Source organism: Equus quagga, chromosome 5 (genome assembly GCF_021613505.1).
Source record: "Equus quagga isolate Etosha38 chromosome 5, UCLA_HA_Equagga_1.0, whole genome shotgun sequence".
Lineage (NCBI taxonomy): Eukaryota > Metazoa > Chordata > Mammalia > Perissodactyla > Equidae > Equus > Equus quagga.
The window spans coordinates 86,718,164-86,740,960 of NC_060271.1; the positions used below are offsets into that span (position 1 = coordinate 86,718,164).

At 34.6% G+C, this 22,797-nt stretch overlaps 1 protein-coding gene across 10 annotated transcripts in view; it reads right to left on the reverse strand.

Moving 5' to 3' along the window:
• The window catches only part of EHBP1 (EH domain binding protein 1), a 403,867-nt gene that overhangs the window by 73,398 nt on the left and 307,672 nt on the right, over positions 1-22,797 (reverse strand). For all 10 annotated transcript variants that reach the window (XM_046660551.1, XM_046660550.1, XM_046660552.1 and 7 more), the window contains 2 exons: positions 18,817-19,719; positions 11,455-11,598 (listed from right to left, as the gene is read on the reverse strand). In XM_046660551.1, the coding sequence (XP_046516507.1) occupies positions 11,455-11,598; positions 18,817-19,719 (1,047 nt within the window). The remainder of the gene's footprint in view (positions 1-11,454; positions 11,599-18,816; positions 19,720-22,797) is intronic.

Consider the following 22,797-nt stretch of genomic DNA (forward strand, 5'->3'; position numbering starts at 1 on the left):
ACTCTATATGTTATTAAAGATTTTACATTTATTTTTATAATAACTGACGTTCTTTTTTTGAAATTACAAATGCAAAGTTAACCTATTTCTTCCTGGTAATACAATTGATAATATGTGTAATTAGGAAAAACGAAAATTTTAGCTTGACCTTAATTTTGAAGCTTGATTCCTAGAGGCTAGCCATTTAAATGTAACACAGTCAATATTCACAAACATATAAGTATAACCTTATATTTTACACATTTTAATGATAATACGTAATTAGGACACATATATATGAAGACTATGGAAAAAGTTTCAATCTACCAGGGATTACCAAAATGATGTTTAGTGTTTTTTACCAATTGGACGGTAACTGCTTATATCATCTGGAAAAGATCTAGTGATCTTATCTAAATCTCCTACAATTATTAGCATGACAGACTAGTCCCATTTAAATCAATATTTTCCAATTAACATCAAAAGTACAAGGTTGATGTCCCACCCCTTCATATCAACAAAATACCTGTTAAAGGTTTAATTTGCAAAGAGCTGCTTGCATTCTCTTGGTTCTTACCAAATAAGCCACTTGGATTCATTACCAAAGACCAGCAGGAAAAATAAGTCACTGTATCTTTTTTTAATACTGGTCTTTGCAGTTAACTAAGGACTGATCAAACTGCAATTCCTTTCTCATATCTACGGTTTTCTTTAGAGGATTCATATATTCCTGCAAACCTTTAAAAACAGACACTGCAGACTTTCCAGGACTTGCTAAGTGAAGACAGGCTCCTATGCCAATAGATTGTAATGGGTCACTCACTGTGCTTGCAGATTAAATATTAGGGGAAAAACTTCAAGTCTGTTTCATAATAATGTTGTAATTCTTTTCTGATCTTTCTTTTAAAAAGCTTCCAGGTAGCTAATAACTATCTGCAAACCATATTCTAATGCTACATAATTTATGGCTGAAAAAAGTAAAAACAAACATATTTATAAATTCACTAGTCATTAAGTGATTATAATTAGACCGAAGAATCATCCCAATTCTCCTTTTACAATTTCTATTTATAAAATAGATTCTATTTTTCCTTAAAAACAGAACAGTAATAATTAAACTTACATGGCATCATTCTTCTGATAGGTTCACCAATATCCTAACAATTCCAACGACTGTGGGGAGCAGGACTGCCATCCCTTATTCTTAGACTATATTTGTTGATCCTAAACTTTAGCACATAAATGCAAATATCTCTTTCAGCTAGCTATATAACTACATCAGCATTATTAAATATAATGGTGGATTTATTAAATGCATTTTTAAAAAAGCAATTATATTCTAAAGCAAAGCAATAAGCAAAAAAGTCTGAAATAAAATATTTGTGCATTTCTTGGGAAAAAAGTGGTTGGGGAAATTGAGTAATAAAGAAAAATTTTTCTTGGAAAAAAACTACTACATTTTTCTCAGAATTTGTGTTTAAATATAGTACACAATCAAGGAGGTTCCTCTGGATTATATAATGGGTAGACCACTGAAGCTGCCAAACTTCTGAGTTGTATTTTAAAAATATTTATTTTAAGTACATGTGGAAAACAATGAACAAAACAAATACCACACCTAAAATTTACATTAGTAAGATGCAACATATGAAAACATTCAAAGAACAATAGGAAAAGGAAGCAAAGAAATATATATCACAGAGATTCAGAGCAGTGTAATCTGTCTCCTATAGAAAAATCATTTCAGGAAATACCTGAAACAAGTTAAATAAGCAACTAAAGGCACAGAGATACAAATAAATCATGTAAACTACTTTCCCTAAAAAGATCTAAATGCAATATGTACTTGTAGCAAGTTCTCATTTAAATATGCAATGGTAGTCTTGACAAAAACTAAGAAAAATGAAAAGGTTTACAGTATCGGTGTTTGTGAGTTGCCGTTTAAGAGAAATTAGTGTCAAATCTTTCCTGCGGATAATTTAAGTAGAGTCTATACAGAAGGATCCACCAGATAAGATTACCAAGAGTTGTTTTCAATGTCATAGGAAGTGCTTCCTAGCCTTCCAGCCTAAAGTTATACTAATTTATAAGAGGGAACGTTTGGTAGAGTGGGGTGATTCAAGGCAGAGTTGCGAGCTGAACTCTATCAGCGGTCCCAGAATATGAGAATAGCAGGGGTGTGTAAGGATTTTGTGTGTACACACCATAACAACAAAGAAAGGTATCATAATGTAGGATTCAAGAATAGGAAGAAAAGGATGATCCAGGGAGCCATATGTCCCAAAATGGCAAATGTCATCTCTGTAACTGACTTGAGAAAGAGGGACCAGACACTTTAGCTTCCTCTGCCCAGTGAAAATCAATTTTGCTTTAAAGACTTTCAGAGAGAACATTCTTTTTTCTTGTTTACAAACCTTTACTATCAAGAAACTCCTTATAGCAAATGTTTCATGTTTAAGCTCATTTTTTTTTTATTAGCTGACACTCAGAAGGTATGAAAAATAGCCTGTCACTATTTCCTTCATTTAATCACTGAACAAACAACATTTACTTAATACATGGTACTGGGGATACAGGTTCTTGTACTTTCAATAGCTCACAGCTGAGTGGGAAAGAGATGGGTAATTAGATAACTATATGGAATAAATGTGACAGTAGAGATATATACAACATATCTTAGAAAAAGATACAGGAAGGAGAATTTTTACTGCTGGGAGCCATGACAGAGGTGCTCACAGAAGAAGTGATACCTCAGCAAAAACTAACAAGGGAAGAAGGGCATTTCAGGGAGAGAATAGCAAATGCTTGACAAAGGAACAAAAGAGTATGTCACATTCTCTTTGCAAGCAACTTAGTAGAGCTGGACTGTAGAGTGAAATATGGGAGAGAGGTGAGAGAGGAGGCCAGCAAGGGAGGGGACAGGATTTGCAAGGATCTTGTATGAGGCCAAGTTGAATAGTTGGGAAGTTTATTCTCTTGGGTAAGCGGGAGCTACCAGAAAGATTTTGAACCTTCATGTACTCAAATTCGTACTTAACCTACCTCCTAGTTTTCTCTTCTTTATATTTTATAAGCCTGTCTTTCCTTATAAGTAGACCTTTGCTTTCGATCCTTTAACACTTCTCTGAATCCTCTGTAAATTCTCTCTCTCAGCCCAGAACTAGATACGAAAGTCGCAAAAGGAGGTAACCTGTACTGAGTACAAGGACACTGTCCCATGCACTATATGTTTCTGTTTAAGTACCCTAACATCAATTATTAAAAGAGCTCTACTCATTTTTCTCGGTATTGATCAGAAGATCCTAGGTTAGTTGTAGAGAAACAAAGTTCAGAAGGATAAAATACAGAAATGGCTGAAGAAGACCTAAATCAGCAGTCTCCGAAGGGTAAGCAACAGTAAGCTCTTAAAGATTTACGGTCAATGTCTCATTTATTCAAGACTTCAGGTCACTCCTGGGTACCAACTTTTTTCCTTTTTAAATTCACAGGAGTTCTCAGTTAAACTAAGAGCACAAAAAGCAGTGGGTGCAGCAGGTGTATCTCCCCACCAGCAATGACTCTCGGTACCACAGCATACATTATGAAGAGAAAGACAATTTACAATGAATTTACAAATAAAGGCACAGTAAATTAAGGCACCAATTAAAAAGCATAAACAACTGAAAAACATAGCAATCAGTTCACTAAATTAGATGCCAGCTTTTTTTTTTTTAGTTGAACCTGCTTTTTATTTACCAAGAAGTCTTTTGATCTCTCCAGAGTGAAACAGATGCTGACACTGAAGTAGGGATGGCATTAGTCATGGTTCCCTTACCCCCTTCACCATGGTCACCTATTAATTTGAATGTCACATAGGAGGAAAAAAATTGCCTCCATTTTACAAATGGAAAAACAAATTTAGGGAGATTAAGTAATTTCCAGTCCAGTATCACTGAACTCACATTCAATTGCTCCAGAGATGAAACTGGGCATTTTCCCTTTTTCTTTTGTCAGCCAAGTTGGCCATACTACTTTTCCAAAATACTGACAGTACTGCTAAATAATTCCAATCTGTATGTAAAGAGCTACCCAGAAGTAATAAATAAAATGATCAAATTAAGAAAACCACTATGTCCTTGGAAAAGATATCAACCTGATATTAAGTTGCATACTAAACTGAAAATATGAAAAGCAATGGGAAGGTCTAACTTCTGTATTTGTGAAACTGGATTTATCTGACATTTTACATTCTCTTTCTTAAATCACTTCAATATTAGCTATAAGCCTCACAGAGCATGAAGTGCCAAAACTAGAGCAATAGTTCTAGAATGTACCATTTAGTTCATGAATATGATATTCTTCACAACACAACCACATAGGACTTGACTTATGTGAAAAATGAGCAATAGTAGAACGTGCAAGAAAGAGTTTCAAAGTTGAGCTTAAACTATAACTGAGAAGAGGCTGCAACAATGTCTCCCATGCCACATGCTCTTCTCACACTGTGACTTAGACACTCCTTCCATTTGAGTGGTGGAGCCTATGTCTCCACTCTTTAAGCCTGGGTGGAGCTTTGTGTCTGCCTAGGTCAACAGTATAGCAAAAGTGATGCCATATGACTTTTAAAGCTAGGTCATAAGAGTGCCATGCACATCTGCCTTACTCTCTTGGGACACTTGCACTTAGACCCAGCCATGCTGTGAGGAAGCCCAAACTAGCCCAAGTGGAGAGACCAATATGGAGAGGCCATGTGAAGGTATTCCAACTGACAGTCCAGCAGAGGTCCTAGCAAAAAACCAGCCCCAGACATTGTGGAACAGAAATAAACCACTCCCATGGTGTCCTACTCAAATGCCTACCTCACAGAACCCTTTAGCATAATAAAATGGTTGTTTTATGCCAATAAGTTTTGCAGTGGTTTCTTAAGCAGCAAAGGATAACAAAGAGGAAGGAGAGGGAAAATATCTTTGGGACTGTTTAAAGCATAGGTTCCTGAACAATAGGGTATGACTTTGCCTAAGTGGGAAACAAATGCAACAAATAACTGCCTAGCACGCAGCTAGTAAGCTATGCAGCATGGAGCTGCTCTTTCTGGGAAAAAGAACAACTATAACAACTAATACATGAAAATAAGACAACCAACTTAGGTCACATCAGTGGCAGTCAAAGGAACAATGAGATATTTTGTCAGATACCATGATTACTATTCATCAATCTCAAACAACAGTCATCAAGAATTTCAGGGGCCAGCCCTGTGGCCAAGTGGTTAAGTTCATGTACTCCGCTTCAGTGTCCCAGGGTTTTGCCGGTTTGGATCCTGGGTGCAGACATGGCACTGCTCATCAAGCCATGCTGAGGTGGTGTCCCATATAGCATAACCAGAAGGACCTACAACTAGAACATACAACTATGTACTGGGGGGCTTTGGGGAGAAGAAGAAGAAAAAAAAAGATTGGCAACAGATATTAGCTCAGGTGCCAATCTTTAAAAAAAAAAGAATTTCATGACTTCTCACTGTGAACAGCACTGCTATTATTGCATCTGCCATTTATTCCAGATCTAGTCACAAACTAATATCATCAGCTTTAAAAGTGAAGAGTTCTCTCTATGTCTCTCTTCTTAAAACACACACACACACACACACCACACACCACACACATACCTTAGAGACACTGAAACACAACACTGGTTTAAACGAAACTGCTTTATGGTCAAGTTTGTTTGGGTATGCTAAAAAAACAATCTGCTAAAAATATCTTTTTTGGACATCAAAAATTTCCCTCATTTAAAATACTTATCTTAACATCATATTTTTAAAACAAAAAGAATAAAGGGAAAAAACACTATAAGTCATTTGTTATACTATCCCTCAGGGATAAATACTATTAATATTTTGATGATTTTCCTTCATGTCGTTTTCAACACATATATAAAAACACAGTCTCTATTATTTCAAAATGGAATTCCAATGCCATATATTTTGTATCTTTCTTTTTGTACAAAATGACATCGTGAGCATTTTCCTATGTCCTTTCAATATTTTTTCAAAACATTTTTGAATAGACAACTTTTGATGGCTACATAATAAGTATATATGTTTCTTATACTTTATTTGATCATTCCCCTATTTTGAGCAATTACCATTTTATAATTTTCACTATGATAAATAACATTGTGATGAAAACCAGCATTTTGAACTTTGTTTGTGGAATTATTGGGTACAAGGGAATGAGCATTTTTGGATGAAGTCTAATTGCTTTCCAGAAAGGTGTGGAAAGATACATGCTATCAGCAGTGTAAAAGAGTAGCTAACTCAATAAAACATTACTAGCATAATGTTTCTTAAAATCCAAGTTATATATTTTACAGATATAGTAAAATGTTACAGACACAGAATAAGAGATGTTTTATTAACTTTTTTTTTTGAGGAAGATCAGCCCTGAGCTAACATCTGCTGCCAATCCTCTTCTTTTTGCTGAGGAAGACTGGCCTGGAGCTAACATCCATGCCCATCTTCCTCTACTTTATATGTGGGACGCCTACCACAGCATGACTTGCCAAGTGGTGCCAGGTCCGCACCCAGGATCCGAACCGGCAAACCCCAGGCCACAGAAGCAGAACGTACGAACTTAACCACTGCGCCACTGGGCCAGCCCCTATTAATTAACTTTTGAGGTTGAATTCATAGTAATATAATTTGGCCAAAAGTTTAAGTTTTATTGGGGAAATAAAAAGTGTAAGTAAAATTACTGGTACCTTAAAGAGAAGAGATAAAGTATTTGTTGAAAGTTTGAAGTAATAAATGAATAAACTGAATGAAAGAATAAACAGCTTTAAAAGTTAGGATATTTGAATTCTAAGCCTACTTTGCCACCGTCTGCAACCATAAGTAAATTTAAACATCATCTCCTAACTCATTTTCTTAATCTCTACATAGATACAACAATAACATCTATTCCTACTTTGCAGGACGTAAGAAAAATAAGCAAGAAGGAAATATAACACAATCCTTTAAAAACATAATCTCTGAAGTCAAATTGTCTAGGTTCAATTCTTGACTCTGTTACTTACTAGCCATGTGATCATGGGGACTTCATTAATGTGTTTATGTGTGAGTTTTCTCAAGTGTAAAATATGGATGATAATACTTAACTCATACAATTGTTGTGGAGATTAAATGGGAAAATCTATGTGAAAGCACTTTGAATCCTGCTTGACACACAGTAAGTGCTCAATAAACAGTGGAAGATAATTGTAATATATATAAATTCTACACAAAGGCAAAGTAATTGTTTTTTAAAATCTATCTGGCAGACAGATCACTTAAATCTGAAGTATTCTGAATTTAAAATCAACACACTTGAAAAATACAGAGCTACAGATTTTCCATAATCTTTAGAGCCTGAAAGAATTATGAAACAAAGTTTATCACAAACAAAATATAATATCAACAAAGTAACTTTCTTTTTACAGAGACTATTTTTTCTGTGGCTCTTCACTTGACTGGATCTTACTCACCCATCAAATCTTAGTTCAAACGTCCCTTCCTCAAATCACTGAAGCCTCTACCTACTCAAATAATCCTCTACTATATCATGCGGTTTTCATACTCTGCAGATATTTTATCCTCTGTCTCTTCCCACCAGAAAGTAAACTCCATGAGGGAAGAAGCTTAGTTTTTTCTGTCACTATGAAAATACTCAGTTCAGACACTCAATAAATACCTGGCAAAAAGCAAATCAACAAATTGATGATATAACAGATGGCTAGGTACTAAAAGAGTGGGCATAAAGACTACAAAATTTCTTCCTCAGAAAGAATGGCCCTCCAGACTAGTGTTTCTCAAACATTTTTATCATTACCCATGGTTAAAAATACATTTATATCAAGATCCAGTACAAGCACACATACCCACATAACTAAAGTTTCACACAAAAATACTATGATTACTTTGTGTGATGAGTTCTGATATTTTCTATTCCATTCTAATCTGTTCCTTTTCAACAAAAATAAAATAAAATAATTGTTGTGGCCCACTAAACTGATTTTATGTCACATTATTGTGTAAAGACTTGAAGTCTGGAAAAGAATGTTCGAGGCCAGGGGTTATTAAGCTGGTACCTGAAAAGTATTAAAAAAGTATGCATGAGAAGGAAGAAATAAAACTGTCTTTCTTGGTAGATAAGATGATCATATATTTAGAAAAAAGTCTGAAAGAATTGAAAAAAAAAAACACCTCTCCTAGAGGGTCTGGCCTAGTGGCGTAGTGGTTAAATTCATGCTTTCTGCTTTGGCGCATGGGGTTCGGTGGTTTGAATCCCGGGCACGGACCTACACACCGCTTATCAAGCCATGCTGTGGCAGGTGTCCCACATAAAACAGAGGAAGGTGGGCACAGATGTTAGCTCAGGGTCAACATTCCTCAGCAAAAAGAAGAGGATTGGCGGCAGACGTCAGGGCTAGTCTTCCTCAAAAAAACTCTCCTGGAACTACTGCTTTCCTATATACCAGCAAAGAACAAGTGGAATTTGAAATTACAAACACAGTATCATTTACATTACCACTCCCAAAAATCAAATGCTCAGATATATATCTAACAAAGTATGTATAAGATTCACATGATGAATACTACAAAACTCTGTTAATGAAATCAAATAACTAAATAAATGGAGAGAGATTCCATTTTCACAGCTAGAAAGACTCAATATTGTCAAGATGTCAGCTTTTCCCAACTTGATCTATAGATTCAATGCAATCCCAACGGAAATTCCAGTAAGTCATTTTGCGGATATTGACAAACTGATTCTAAAGTTTATATGGAAAGGCAAAAGACCCAGAATAGGCAATATTGAAGGAGAAGCCTAAAGCTGGAAGACTGACACAACCTGACTTCAAAACTTCAAGCTACAGTAATCAAGAAAGTGTGATACTGGCAAAAGAACAGACAAACAGATCAATGGCACAGAATAGAGAGCCCAGAAATAGACCCTCACAAACATAGTCAACTGATCTTTGACAAAGGAGCAAAAACAATGCAATGAAGCAAAGACAGCCTTTTCAACAAATGGTGCTGGAACAACTGGACATCCACATGCAAAACAATAAACCTAGACACAGGTGTACCTTTCACAAAAATTAACTCAAAATGGACCTAAATGTAAAACACAAAACTATAAAACTCCTATCAGATAACACAGGAGAAAACCTAGATGACCTTGGGTATGGTGATGCCTTCTTAGATACAACACCAAAGGCAAGATCCATAAAGAAATAATGGAAAAGGTGGATTTCATTAAAATTAAAAACGTCTGCTGGGGCCAGCCCTGTCGCATAGTGAAGTCTTCCGTGCTCCACTTCAGTAGCCTGGGTTCACAGGTTCAGATCCCAGGCACAGACCTACACCACTCATCAGGCCATGCTGTGGTGGTGATTCACATACAAAATAGAGGAAGACTGGCATAGATTTAGCTCAGGACTAATCTTCATCAAGCAAAAAAAAAAAAAAGGAGGAAGATTGGCAACAGACGTTAGCTCAGAGCAAATCTTCCTCATCAAAAAACATAAAACTTCTGCTCTGTGAAAGACAATGTGGAGAGAATAAGACAAAACAGAAAATATTTGCAAAAGACACATCTGATAAAAGACTATTACCCAAAATATACAAAGAACTGTTAAAAGTCAGCAGTAAGAAAACAAACAACCTGATTAAAAAATGGGCCACTGACCTTAATAGATACCTCTTCAAAGAAGATTTAGAGATCTCAATAAGTATATGAAAAGATGTTCCACATCACACGTCATCAGGGAAATGCAAATTAAAACAATGAGATACCACTACACATCCACTAGAATGTCCAAAACCAGAACACTGACAACACCCAATGCTGGTGAGGATGGGGAGCACAAGAATTCTCATTCATTGCTGCTGGGAACGCAAAATGGTACAGCTACTTTGGAAGACCATTTGGCGATTTCTTACAACACTAAACATACGCTTATCTTATGATCCAGCAATTGTGCTCCTTGGTATTTACCCAAAGGAGCTGAAAACTTATGTCTACAAAAAAACCCTGCATGTAGATGATTACAGCAGCTTTACTCATAATTGCTGAAACTTGGAAGCAACCAAGATGTCCTCCAGTAGGTGAATGGATAAATAACCTGTGGTACATCCAGACAATAGGATATTATTCAGTCCTAAAAAGAAATCACCTATTAAGCCATGAAAAGACATAGGGGAACCTTAAGTGTATATTACTAAGTAAATGAAGCCAATCAGAAAAGGCTACATACTTTGTGGTTACAACTATACAACATTCTGGAAAAGACAAAATTATGAAGACACTGAAATTATCAGATTGCCAGGTGTTGGGAATGTGGGGAGGGATGAAGAGGTGGGACACAGAGGATTTTTAGGGCAGTGAAAATACTCTGTATGATATCATAACGATGTATACATGTCATCATACATTTGTCCAAACTCATAGAATGTACAACACCAAGAGTGAACCCTAATGTAAACTATGGACTTTCAGTGATTATAATATGTCAAATTATGATAGGTTCATGAGTTGCAACAAATGTACCCCTCTGGTGGGGGATGGTAATAAGAGGGGATGCTGTGTATGTGGGGGTACAGGGGATATATGGGAAACCTTTGTACCTCACTCTCAATTCTGCTGTGAATCTAAAACTGCTCTCAAAAAAATAAAATCTTAATTAAAAAGAAAAAAAGAACATGCCGTTTTATGTATATGTGAGTTTGGTGGTAAGGCAGGGTTTTCATAGTTTTCAGAATCATGAAGAGGTTCAAGTTCCCTTAAATCTAAGGGCTTCTATTATTATACGTTCCTTATTATCTGTGAAGCACTGCACAAAAATATACATAAAAATATAGTTTAACACAGGGATGGCAGTATATGACAGGAAAGAGCACTGACTTCGGAGTCTGATAAGGTTCAGGTTCAAATCCTGGATTCATCATTTACTCACTCTGCAACCTTGTACAAAGTACCTTACCGATCAGCCTCAGTCTTCTTATCTGGAAAGTAGTTTGAGTATCAACTTCATGGTGTTAAATAAAATAAAAATTATGTAAAACATTCACTATAGTTCCTGGAATATATGGAAGGTATTCAATAAGTGGTAGGCATCATTATTATATTCTAATATTTCCAACGAAATTAACTTCCCATGGACAAAATACAACCTTAAAGGATAACTAAACTATAAAATGTAAATTAACAAAAAATAGTTCATGTATACGTAGAAATTATATCCCAGGACCCCACTTTTCCTCATAGTTAACACTGCTGTGTAGGAATAATTATAGCACGGTCCTCCAAGAGTGAATTTATGACTTCAATAAAGAGACCAAGTATCCACAATATACAAAGTCTGTGAAAAAATAATTTAGCAAAAATATCAATAAACTACTCCCCTCACCCCCATGATTACAATTAACAACTTATGGTTTTTTTAACCAATTTTCCTCACATCACTTAGCTGCCTGTTGCAGAGTGGTGTGGTTGCGTTGGTGTTCTGCTTATTTCCTGCTTTTAAAGCTGCATCTCTTCTTGCTTGCTCAAGCAGAACTCTTGCTCTTTCTTTAAGTTCTTCTTGTCTGGATAACATTCGATGCTTTAAGGCAAAGATACAGAATTAGAACCTCCCACAAAAAAGAGCATGTAACATATTTACAAAGTAATTAATAGTTATACAATCTGTGAAAATAATAGAAGTCAGGAACAAAATTGTAGTTTTATGAGATGACCTATAGAAAATATTAATGTTGACTAGAAACTGTAGAATGAATATATAAGTCTTGGCATATAGGAAACAGATCTTTACTGCCTAAAACTGGATTAAATTTAACAACATTTTTATTAGAACATATTCTCATAAGGTATAAGGTCCATAGGTATATTATACACATTCTTCATATTTGCTAATCACAGTATAATCTGGCAAAGACATTTTTAAAAGTTCTCAATCTTATTTTTATAGTCTTATAGAATTGATAACAAGTGTCTTCCAAATTTGCATATTGAAAGATACTAAATGTCTGTAACAATAATCCTTTAAATTCTTAATTAACATTTATAGAAAATTCAAAGCTATCATATTTTGTTAAAAAAAAAACAAGTAAAACTGGTTTTCTCCATTGCTCACTTTCCTTATAACAAATTAACCATACCAGAATTGGAAGAGTATTTTCCTGGATTAATTTGTAATTTTACAACATATTTTTAGAAAACAATAGGTAGTAACCACCAATGAGAATCAGTTCTTAAATGCTGCATTAATCCGAAGCACAAATATCTATACTGTTTATAGTTCAAATTCCTTTTTTCTATTAAAGTAGCCAACTTCTGGCTTTAGATGGCTATTACTATTACTCAGATACTTAATTTCTTTCACTTTCCTTTCGTATCATAGCTTTGGTTCCATCGTAAGTATCATTCACGATCAAGGAAGAGCTAATAAACAGTAAACCTATTACTAGGTATAATGTGAAACTTTTAAGAAAATTTAGTACATCATTTTTGGGTCTCTTTTCGATCTTTACTTTTTTTAAAAAAATTTTTTTTTTTTATTTTCCCTGTTTCTCCCCAAAGTCCCCCGGTACATAGTCGTGTATTTTCAGTTGTGGGTCCTTCTAGCTGTGGCGTGTGGGATGCTGCCTCAGCATAGCTCGACAAGCGGTGCCACCTCCGTGCCCAGGATCTGAACAGGTGAAACCCTGGGCCACCAAAGCAGAGTACGTGACCTTAACCACTCGGCCCCAGAGCCGGCCCCTCGAGCTTTCTATTTTAACACAAGAATTTTTAACTCTTTCTCTGTCATCCTAAGCAGGGATGATCTTGCTTACAGTGCACAATGCCGTGGTTTTTAATATATTCACAAAGTTGTGAACTATCAACACTAATCCCAGAACATTTTCATCACCCAAGGTTTTAAGAGGCTTAAACAAAAATTCTTAATAAATACATTTGAAATGTATAAATGATAATAATAAATTTTTAGCTCATGCTGGTAAGACATAATAGAATAGAACTGGTCATTGCATTTGAAGTGGTTACAAATCAACACTTTCTCAAAACCAGACAAAATTAATGAACACCGAATTTGCAGTCAAGACATCAGACTCTTAATCCTTCTTTCACTAATAATAAGCAATGTAACATTGAACAGGTCACTCAAAAACTATACTGTACTCCACTACACGATATTTAAGAACTTTGGAGTCAGACAGACTGGGGTTCAAATACTAGTTCCATCACTTAATAGTGGGCAAGTTACTCAATCTTTCTAAGCTTCAGTTTCCTCATTTATAAAATGGGAATAAAAATAGACCAGTTCTCAAAAGAATATTGTAAAGATTAAGTGAAATAGGGTAATGTACTGAGCACTGGATAAATGTTAACTATTATTATATTTTTTTTAAAAAAACTCTCAATCTCCTCATCTTTGAAATGAAAGCAGATCATCTTTATTTTTTCTTAAGATTTTTTTATTTTTTCCTTTTTCTCCCCAAAGCCCCCCAGGACATAGTTGTATATTCTTCGTTGTGGGTCCTTCCAGTTGTGGCATGTGGGACGCTGCCTCAGCGTGGTCTGATGAGCAGTGCCATGTCCACGCCCAGGATTCGAACCAACGAAACACTGGGCCACCTGCAGCGAAGCGCGCAAACTTAACGACTCGGCCTCGGGGCCAGCCCCGGATCATCTTTAAAATACCCCTAACTCTAATATTTACGGTTACTTAGAGTTGATCATCTTTAAGATCCCACTAGCTCTAAATTCTGTGATTCTACAGTTCTTTAGGCATTCATTCCAATCAGCTACATAGACAGTGGAAAACTGCTTTTGCCTTAGGAACACATAAACACAATTTTTTTATGATTATAAATGCAATTCATATTCATTACAGAAATTTTAGAAAATACATAAAAGTAAAAAAAATAAAAATAAAAATAGCTGGAGGCATCACACTCCCTTATTTCAAACTATATTAGAAAGCTATAGTAATCAAAACAGTATGGTACTGGTATAAAAACAGACACAGAGAACAATGGAACAGAATAGAAAGCATAGAAATAAGCCCAAGCATATATGGTAAGCTAATTTATGATAAGGAGCCAAGAACATACAATGAGGAAAGGATAGTCTCTTCAATCAATGGTGTTGGGAAAACTGGAAAGCCACATGCAAAAGAATGAACCTGGACCACTATCTTACACCACACACAAAAATTAACTCAAAATAGATTAAAGATGTGAATGTGAGACCTGAAATCATAAAACTCTAGAAGAAAACATACATGGTAAGCTCCTTGACATTGGTCTTGATGATGATTTTTTGGATTTGACACCCAAAGCAAAGGCAACAAAAGCAAAAAATAAACAAGTGGGACTATACCAAATCAAAAAGTTTCTGCACAGCAAAAGAAACCATCAAAGAAATGAAAACACAACCTACTGAATGGGAGAAAATGTTTGCAAATCATATATCTGATAAGGGGTTAATATCCAAAATATATAAATTACTCATACAACTCAACAGAAAAAAAAAATCCAATTAAAAAATGGGAAGAGGATCTGAATAGACATTTTTCCAAAGAAGAAATACAGATGGTTGACAGTACATGAAAAGGTGCTCAACATCATTAATCATCACTAATCAAGGGAAATGCAAATCAAAACCACAATGAGCTATCACTTCATACCTGTTAGAACAGCTATTATCAAAAAGAAAAGAAATAACAAGTGTTGGCAAGGATGTGGAGAAAAGGGAACCCTTGTGCACTGTTGGTGGTAAAGTAAATTGGTGCAGACACTACAGAAGACAGCAGAGAGGTTCTTCAAAAAATTAACAATAGAACTACTGTAAGATCTAGCAACTCCACCTCTGGGTATTTATCTGAAGAAAATGAAAACACTAACTCAAAAAGATACATGCATCCCATGTTCACTGAAGCATTATTTACAATAGCCAAGATATGGAAATGACTTAAGTGTCCACTGATGGATGAATAGATAAAAAAAATTGTGGCATATATATACACACAGTGACATATTATTCAGCAATAAAAAAGAACGAAATCTTGCCATTTGCCACAACATGCATGGATCTTGAGGGCATTATGCTAAGTGAAATAAGTCAGAGAGAAAAAGACAAATATCATGTGATCTCACTTACATGTGGAATCTAAACAAACAAAGAAAAAACAAGCTCACAGATACAGAGAATACATTCATGGCTGCCAGAGGCTGGGAGTGGGGGTGGGGTTGGGCGAAATGGGTGAAGGGGGTCAAAAGGTACAAACTTCCAGTTATAAAATAAATAAGTCATGGGGATGTAATGTACAGCATGGTGTCTATAGCTAATAACACTGTAGTGCATATTTGAAAGTTGCCAAGAGAGTAGATCTTAAAAGTTTTCATGACAAGAAAAAAAAATTTGTAACTATGTATGGTGATGGATGTTAACTAGACTTGTTGTGATCATTTTGCCATGTATACAAATATTGAATCATTATGTTGTACAGCTGAAACTAACACAATGTTCTATGCCAATTATACCTCAATAAAAAAGAAAAATGAAAAAAAATAAAATAATTAGCACCCAGAGATAATCAATGCAGAATAATGCTTTTTTCACTTAATATTTTATTGTGAGCATTTTCTCATGTCCTTAAATATTTTTTTTGAAAATATGATTTTAAACGGTCTACCTAGCCTTCTATCAATATGGATGCATCATACTTTAACTTGTCTTATATTATTGGATATTTAGGTTGCTTGTGATTTTTCACTATTATAAACAATGCTTTTATGAGCATCTTTACATGTAAATTCATTAACACAGTTCTGATTATCACATCCTTAGGAAAAATTCCTTGAGGTAGAATCTACTGAGATAAACATTTTTAAGGGATTTGATGTATGCTGCTAAACTGCCCTTCAGTAAAGCTGACTGCTTTACGTCTGGGCTATGATTATTTTTAGTGGTGCTACTATGGTCAAAAATGAAGAGAGATTGTGAGCATAAAGTTTAGGAACATAGACCTGGACTCAGACAAGGTTGGCTTTGAATTTGAACTTTAACAATATTTTGTAATCTCAGGCAACTCTGTAAACCCTAGATTTCCCATATATAAAATAGGATACAACCACTTACCTCATGGGTTGGAAAGTTTGAGAGAGAGATGTGTAAGATATATGAAGGTCATCGCATGTACTGGCCACTCAAATGGGCAACATTATGACTTTATTAAGTCTATACACCCATATTAAGTTACCAAATTTCCTCTAATGCCATTAATTATTAGACTCACTATTATTTTATGAACTATTAAGAAAGAACAAATACTATAATTAAACTAACATACTATCTATGATAAGTAATATCTTGATTTCAGAGAAGTTAAAATGTAAAAAGATATATATCTTAGAATTGATGAAATACAGAATACAAAAGAAAAACAGATTTTTAATTGTCCAAAATTTAGCTTCCATATACAATAATAAAAAAACCTATGAAGTATTAGCACCTGTATTACAATTTTTGGTGTCAGGCAACACTTTCACCAAAAAAATTTTTAAATCCGCCCTAAGCAAAATTCTGACCAATGGCCAATAAGTAAACACATATTGAGTTGTAAATAGATGCTGCTTCCATCATCCTGGAGACTTACTGTACATCACTTACATCATCCGAACAGAATCGCAGCATGATGGAGTTTAAGAGCTGAAAAGGCTCTTCGAGATTGTTTCATCTAACGTATGTGGAAAACAAAATTTGAAGAATTTAAATGACTAGTTAACATCACACTGCTAATTACTGGCAGAGGCAAGATGAGAATCAGGTTTATTGATTCTGGGTACTTTTAATTTTTAAACATTAATCAATTCCTAGATTTAACTAAACACATTTACCTTAAAAATCTGGTTTATAAGAAAAATTTGAGTTGACTATTAGAACTTAAGCTCAGCAGATTCTGCAATTGTCAATCACTATATATTTATTGATTTTCTACTACGTAGGGCACTGTGATGTCCTGAAAGCTTTTTGTCCTGAAAGTTTAGGTAATTAGAACCTTTGATTTGAGGTTTTTGATTAAGAGAACAGTGGCTTGCTTCATTAGCTACTATATTTCTTTGATTCTAAGATGCAAATTTTCTCTAACACCCCTGAAAACTTAAAATTGATGGCATCTTATAATCTCCGTCATCCAGGTGGTAGTCGAGACATAAGTCATCAATGTCTACAAATGCATGTGCTTGATATTTCTAGAGGCAAGACTGCACTTCCTTGATGTTTCAGTCAACAACCACTTCAGTACTATTTGAGAATCAAACATAACTCCAAGTCATTGCCTGAAAATCTGTCATTGGGACTTTCTAGTAAGGTCAAGAAAGTGCTATTATCAATGAGTGTAACTAAGAAGAAAATCCCAGAGACAACTGTGGAGAAATGCTGTAATTCAGAGGTTCTCGAACTTCGTAGTCCCAGAATCCCTTTATAGGTGTAAAAATTATTGAGGACCCTAAAAACCTTTTGCTGATGTGGGTTACATCTATTGATATTTGTCATTTTGGAAACTAAAACTGTGAAATTTTAAAAATATTTATTTATTCATTTCTTCAGAAATAGCTATCAGCCCAATAGACATTAACATATTCTAATAAAAAATAACTACGTAAAAAAACAAAAAATAAGTGAGAAGAATGGCATTATTTTACATTTTTTGGAAATCTTTAATATCTGGCTTAATATAAGGCAGCTGGATTCTTCTATCTACTTCTATATTCAATCTGTTGAGACATCACAAATCATGTAGCCTCCATAATACATCACTGTACACTTGTGAGAGAATGAAAGTGAAAAAGGTAAATAATGTTCTAGTATTATTATGAAAATAGTTTCAACTTCAGAGGCTCTCTGAAGAGTCCTGGAGAGCCTTAGAGGTCTCCAGATCATACTTTGAAAACCACTGCTAACATCATGCTTTTGATGGCACAGAGGACAACATTGTGTGGAAAAACAGGAACACCAACAACTCTAAATCAAAAAGTGAATCAGAAGAGTTGAATTCTAAATTCTAATTCTAAATTGGTTATACCTTAATCCATTTTACTTAAGATGTCCTTTTTATGTACACATAAGAGTCTTTTATGATTAAAAAATCCATACATCTAAGTAAGCCTAAAATAACTCTTTCAATAGGTATGAAATAAAAATTCTATGTCATAAGAAAACATGTATAATAGTCTGCTGGCAGTGTTTTCTTTCTTTGTGGTACAAAAAATAACGGTACATCTTACAATTGATGGTACCATAGATTCAATTAAATAAAGTAAATATTAAGGTCAAATCTGCGCCATATTCCCCTCATGGGGAGAAATTTGGATGTTACTGGGGTTTTTAACCACAAGGAACGATGGGACTGAAAATACCAATTGTAATACACCAAAATACTTGAAGAAAATGTTTTAAATGGAAAATATTTAATTTGGCATTATACTTTCATAACGATATTCTTACTAAATGAGAATACTGAATTATCTTTGAGTTATTCTTACAGTAAAATATTATTTTTATAGGTTAATAATATTTTGATTTGAAAAGCTGACTTTTTTTATCCTTCAATCTTAAATTGGGATTTATTTGTAGGCTTAAAATATTATACCAACTTTAAATGAAGGGCAGGTGTATTTCAGGTTTTTCTATAATGGGAAATTATACTTCACTTTTAATCATTTGTAACATTTTAAAGCATTCTATGAATACAAAAAGAAACAAAAAATAGAATACTATTTACTAAATATATGTATCGTCATTTTAACTCACTTACCTGGACTGTTTTTGTGGAATGATCTGCATGATTTAAAGTGGTTCTATCAGCATCTGGATCAGACTCTGTCTGCCTCAGGGAAGTACGTTTTTTCTTCGCGAGGTCTGCATCTCTACTGTACGAGTATCCAAGTTTAGAAGTGGGAGACAAACTTGTTTTTTTGATAGGTGATTCAGGATCTGATCTGCATTCTACGGGTCTGGAATTCTCTAACTTTTCTTGCTCCAAGTTACTGGTGATATCTAGAGTGTGAAGCTTTTGCTCATCTGCCTCCTCACAAACAAAGGGTGGAGACATATCCATCTTCTTATCACTAACATATAAGTCACTCAATTCTAAAGGCTCAGCTTTCAATAGTCTCTTCTTGCCTAACAAAACTTGTGCATGGGTTGAATCTGTATTGTAACATATTCCGGGGTCATCAGATCCTGAAGTCCTTCCAGAGCTCTGCTGGGACTTTTGGGGTTCTGTGTCACTTTTAGTCCTGCGACAGTAAGGGGAGACTGTACTTGGACTAAGATGATCATCAGGAGTCTGATGTTCACTTTCTGACTCTCCAACACCACTATCATTTACAAATACAGAGTCGTCTTGGGATAAGAAGTCTACCACTCCGCTGGTGGGCTGCTGTAGTTCAGGTTCCCGCTTCAGATCACTAAGCTCTGCATAGAATTTTTCCTGATCAACAGAACTGTTCGTATCTGTTTCATAGTTTCCAACTTTATATGTGCTTTTACTGCTGTTTTCCTCTATCTGAACAACATTTAGTTCTTGGCCACTGAAATGTGCCCTTATTTGATAGAGATAAGTCATAACAGTCAGTTTGTCAGGAATTGCTAATAAAACCATATCAGAAGGTTCCAACAACCGGGAAATTCCTATGCTGGCAAATCCATCATATGCCTTCAAAAGAAGGAAAAATGAAAGATATATTGAATAGTTCAGACAATCCATACATTTTTAAAACAGTAAAATAACAGATGTTAACTAGACTTATTGTGGGGATCGTCTCGCAGTGTATACAAATATTGGATCATTATATTGTACATCAAATATAATGTTATATGTCAACTATATCTCAGTAAAAAAAAAAAGTTAAAAAAATAAAGTTACTATTAAAAAAAACAGCAAAATTTTAATAGATTTTTGTTGTTGTTGTTGGAGGGTACATTATGTTACTGGCATTATGTTACACGAGCAGAAGAAAATCCCAAGTCAGAAATTTGTAAAAGTGAGGTAGACACGAGAAGAAATTAATAACAATTGAAATGTTCTTTTCCAATAGAGAAAACAAGCAATAATGGGAGTTAAAACAAAAAAAATCTCAGAATCGATTTTTAAGATAAGGAACTAAGGTATAAAGAAATAGTAATTCATCTGGAGCTTTATTATTCCTATCAACCTCTTTCCCGTGGCCATGTAATCGCAGTGATTCGCGAAGAAAGAATGCAGTTAGAGATCTCAAAAGAACTAAATCCTAGATTACCTGGTATAAAACACAAGTAAGTGCTATTTAACCCTATAAACAGAAACATTTTTTAAATGCCTAATTAAGATTGAGTTTCATAATGAAGAGTGACTTCATTTTCACTTCATCCATTTTGGAAAGAATGAAATGTTTTGAGAAGTACAACCTAGTTGAGAATGTGAGGCTGCATTGTCTTATTTTTGTTAGCCTTTAAATGACTGTGGAACATCAGGTTTTTCTAGTTTTGAAGAATCAAAGCTATTTCTCAATTTACAATTAATTATTACTACCCTGAACTAATCCTTGAAAACAGCACTGGGTTGCTAGGAAGCATTAAAAATACGGCTAAAGGTTTAGATATACTCTTGGAAAAAGGAGCGACTCTCTAGTTACATTCTCACTTTGGGATATAAAATGTCTAGTCTTTCTAACAACCTAGATGTAGGATCCTAACTCAAAGTTTTCCTTAAAAGAAAGGTTAGGAAATTATGCAACAGTTCAGAGGGAATCAGTCTTTTGCACTTACATGTTGAAGTGCATTGCTACCTTTGAATTCAATCCTTGTCTCATACTCTTCCTGCAGTTTAATGAATGTTGTGGAATAAGTAAAAAAGAAAATGAAAAATAAATTGAGATATCCAAACCTCTTCAATTTTCACAGTGCCATGTTTCATAATATAGGTACCTCAAAATATTTACTTGAGAGAATGGCTCAGGTGGTGTGCATGTTTAGGCTTGTTTGTTATTTTACAAGTTTTAGGAAAATTAACGTCATTTTCCTCCTCGTGCCTTGACAACTTGATTGACAGACATCAATTGCAGACCATCAGGAAAAGCACCACAGGCAGTATTCTAAACATTTCCCAATTATCTAAAACACTGACATATTGGTTAAGATCAGATGTCACAGGTAAATACCTTTTTTATTCAGCACTTTTTACAGACCTGGGATAATGATTAGCTTCCTTGTGGGGAATCTCCTGCTGGGGTTTTGCTTCATGTAGCAATTCATTTTATGCACACTAATTGCACTAAAAAACATTTAAAAATAAACCAGTTTTCTTGTAAGCAAAGTCAAGACTTCATAATGGAATTTTCCCATAGGTTAACCTCTTCTGCTGTGGTCAATCGCCTACTGTCTTTTTAGCTGTTTGTATGTGGAGAAAAAAACAAGTCTTTCAAAGAAAATTGTCTTACTTATTTCTAGATGTTATTTAATTGATTGGTAAGGAGGAGCACTGCCAATTACGTTATGCATCTGCATGGAACTTAAGACACAGGCATTGTTTCTTGTGCTGCTTTAAGTCTAATCAAGGGCAGATGGGGTTATCGGGAAGAACTGTGTGAAGACGGAAAGAAATCTGCAGGTAGCAACTGATACTCAATGTAGGTATCAGGTAAGAAGTCGCAAAGTGCTGAAAAGGAAAGATTGTATAACAACAATTATTTATTTAATTGTGCAATGAATAGGATCATCTAAATTAAAATCCTTTCAAAAAGCCATGATTATCTGCCCTGGAAGATCTAATTGAGAAAAATTTTTAATGGGATATTCTTCTCTATGTAGTAATATATAAATCCAACATATGTTCATCATTAAGTGCCTGAAAAAATAAAGGCTTTGAAAGCCTTAATGAGATTTCCCATACTCTTTAAAAATACATAGCTAGGTAAAAATCAGCAATGTTTTCTTACCAAAATTTCAAACAGCAAATTGAAAGCTTCACTTTATAAAAATAATAATGGTTTATTTTATAATCAGCATTTAAAATAGCTTAGTATTTTATTCAAATGCAAGAAAATGCAGGTAAAGAACTGTCATATATAAATATATAATCTAATTGATGAAAAAATAAGACATTTCACTTTGATAGACACAAACTCTCCAAAATTATACAAGAAATAATCCATGAGAATGACTTTGCAGAATGCCCACCATAAAGGTGATTACTATAAAGTAAATTACACTGATTTTTTAATATTACCTTTTTTGGTAGGATATTTCAATTAAAAATTGACAGTTTTAAAATGTCTTTCTCTAGGGCCAGCATCATGCATTTGCAAAGAAACAAGAGTTCTTTAATGACAATACAAATTTTTAGTTTTAGAGAGCAATAAAAGTAAAAAATTGTTTGTTTGTTTTTAAAGACTGGCACCTGAGCTAATAACTGTTGCCAGTCTTCTTTCTGCTTTTTCTCCTCAAATCCCCTCAACATAGTTGTATATTTTAGTTGCGGGTCCTTCTAGTTGTGGCATGTGGGACGCTGCCTCAACGTGGCCTGACGAGCAGTGCCACGCCTGCGTCCAGGATCCGAACCAGGGAAACCCTGGGTCTCCGAAGTGGAGCATGCAAACTTAACCACTTAGCCACAGGGCCAGCCCCTAAAAATTGCTTTGATTTAAATTCTCATTTGCTAATTGAACTTCTGTCAAGCTTCCTTTTATATACTTTTTCTCACTGGTAGTGTTAATTATCTAATTTAAAGGAGATTAAACACTTTAGTCTAGGGGGC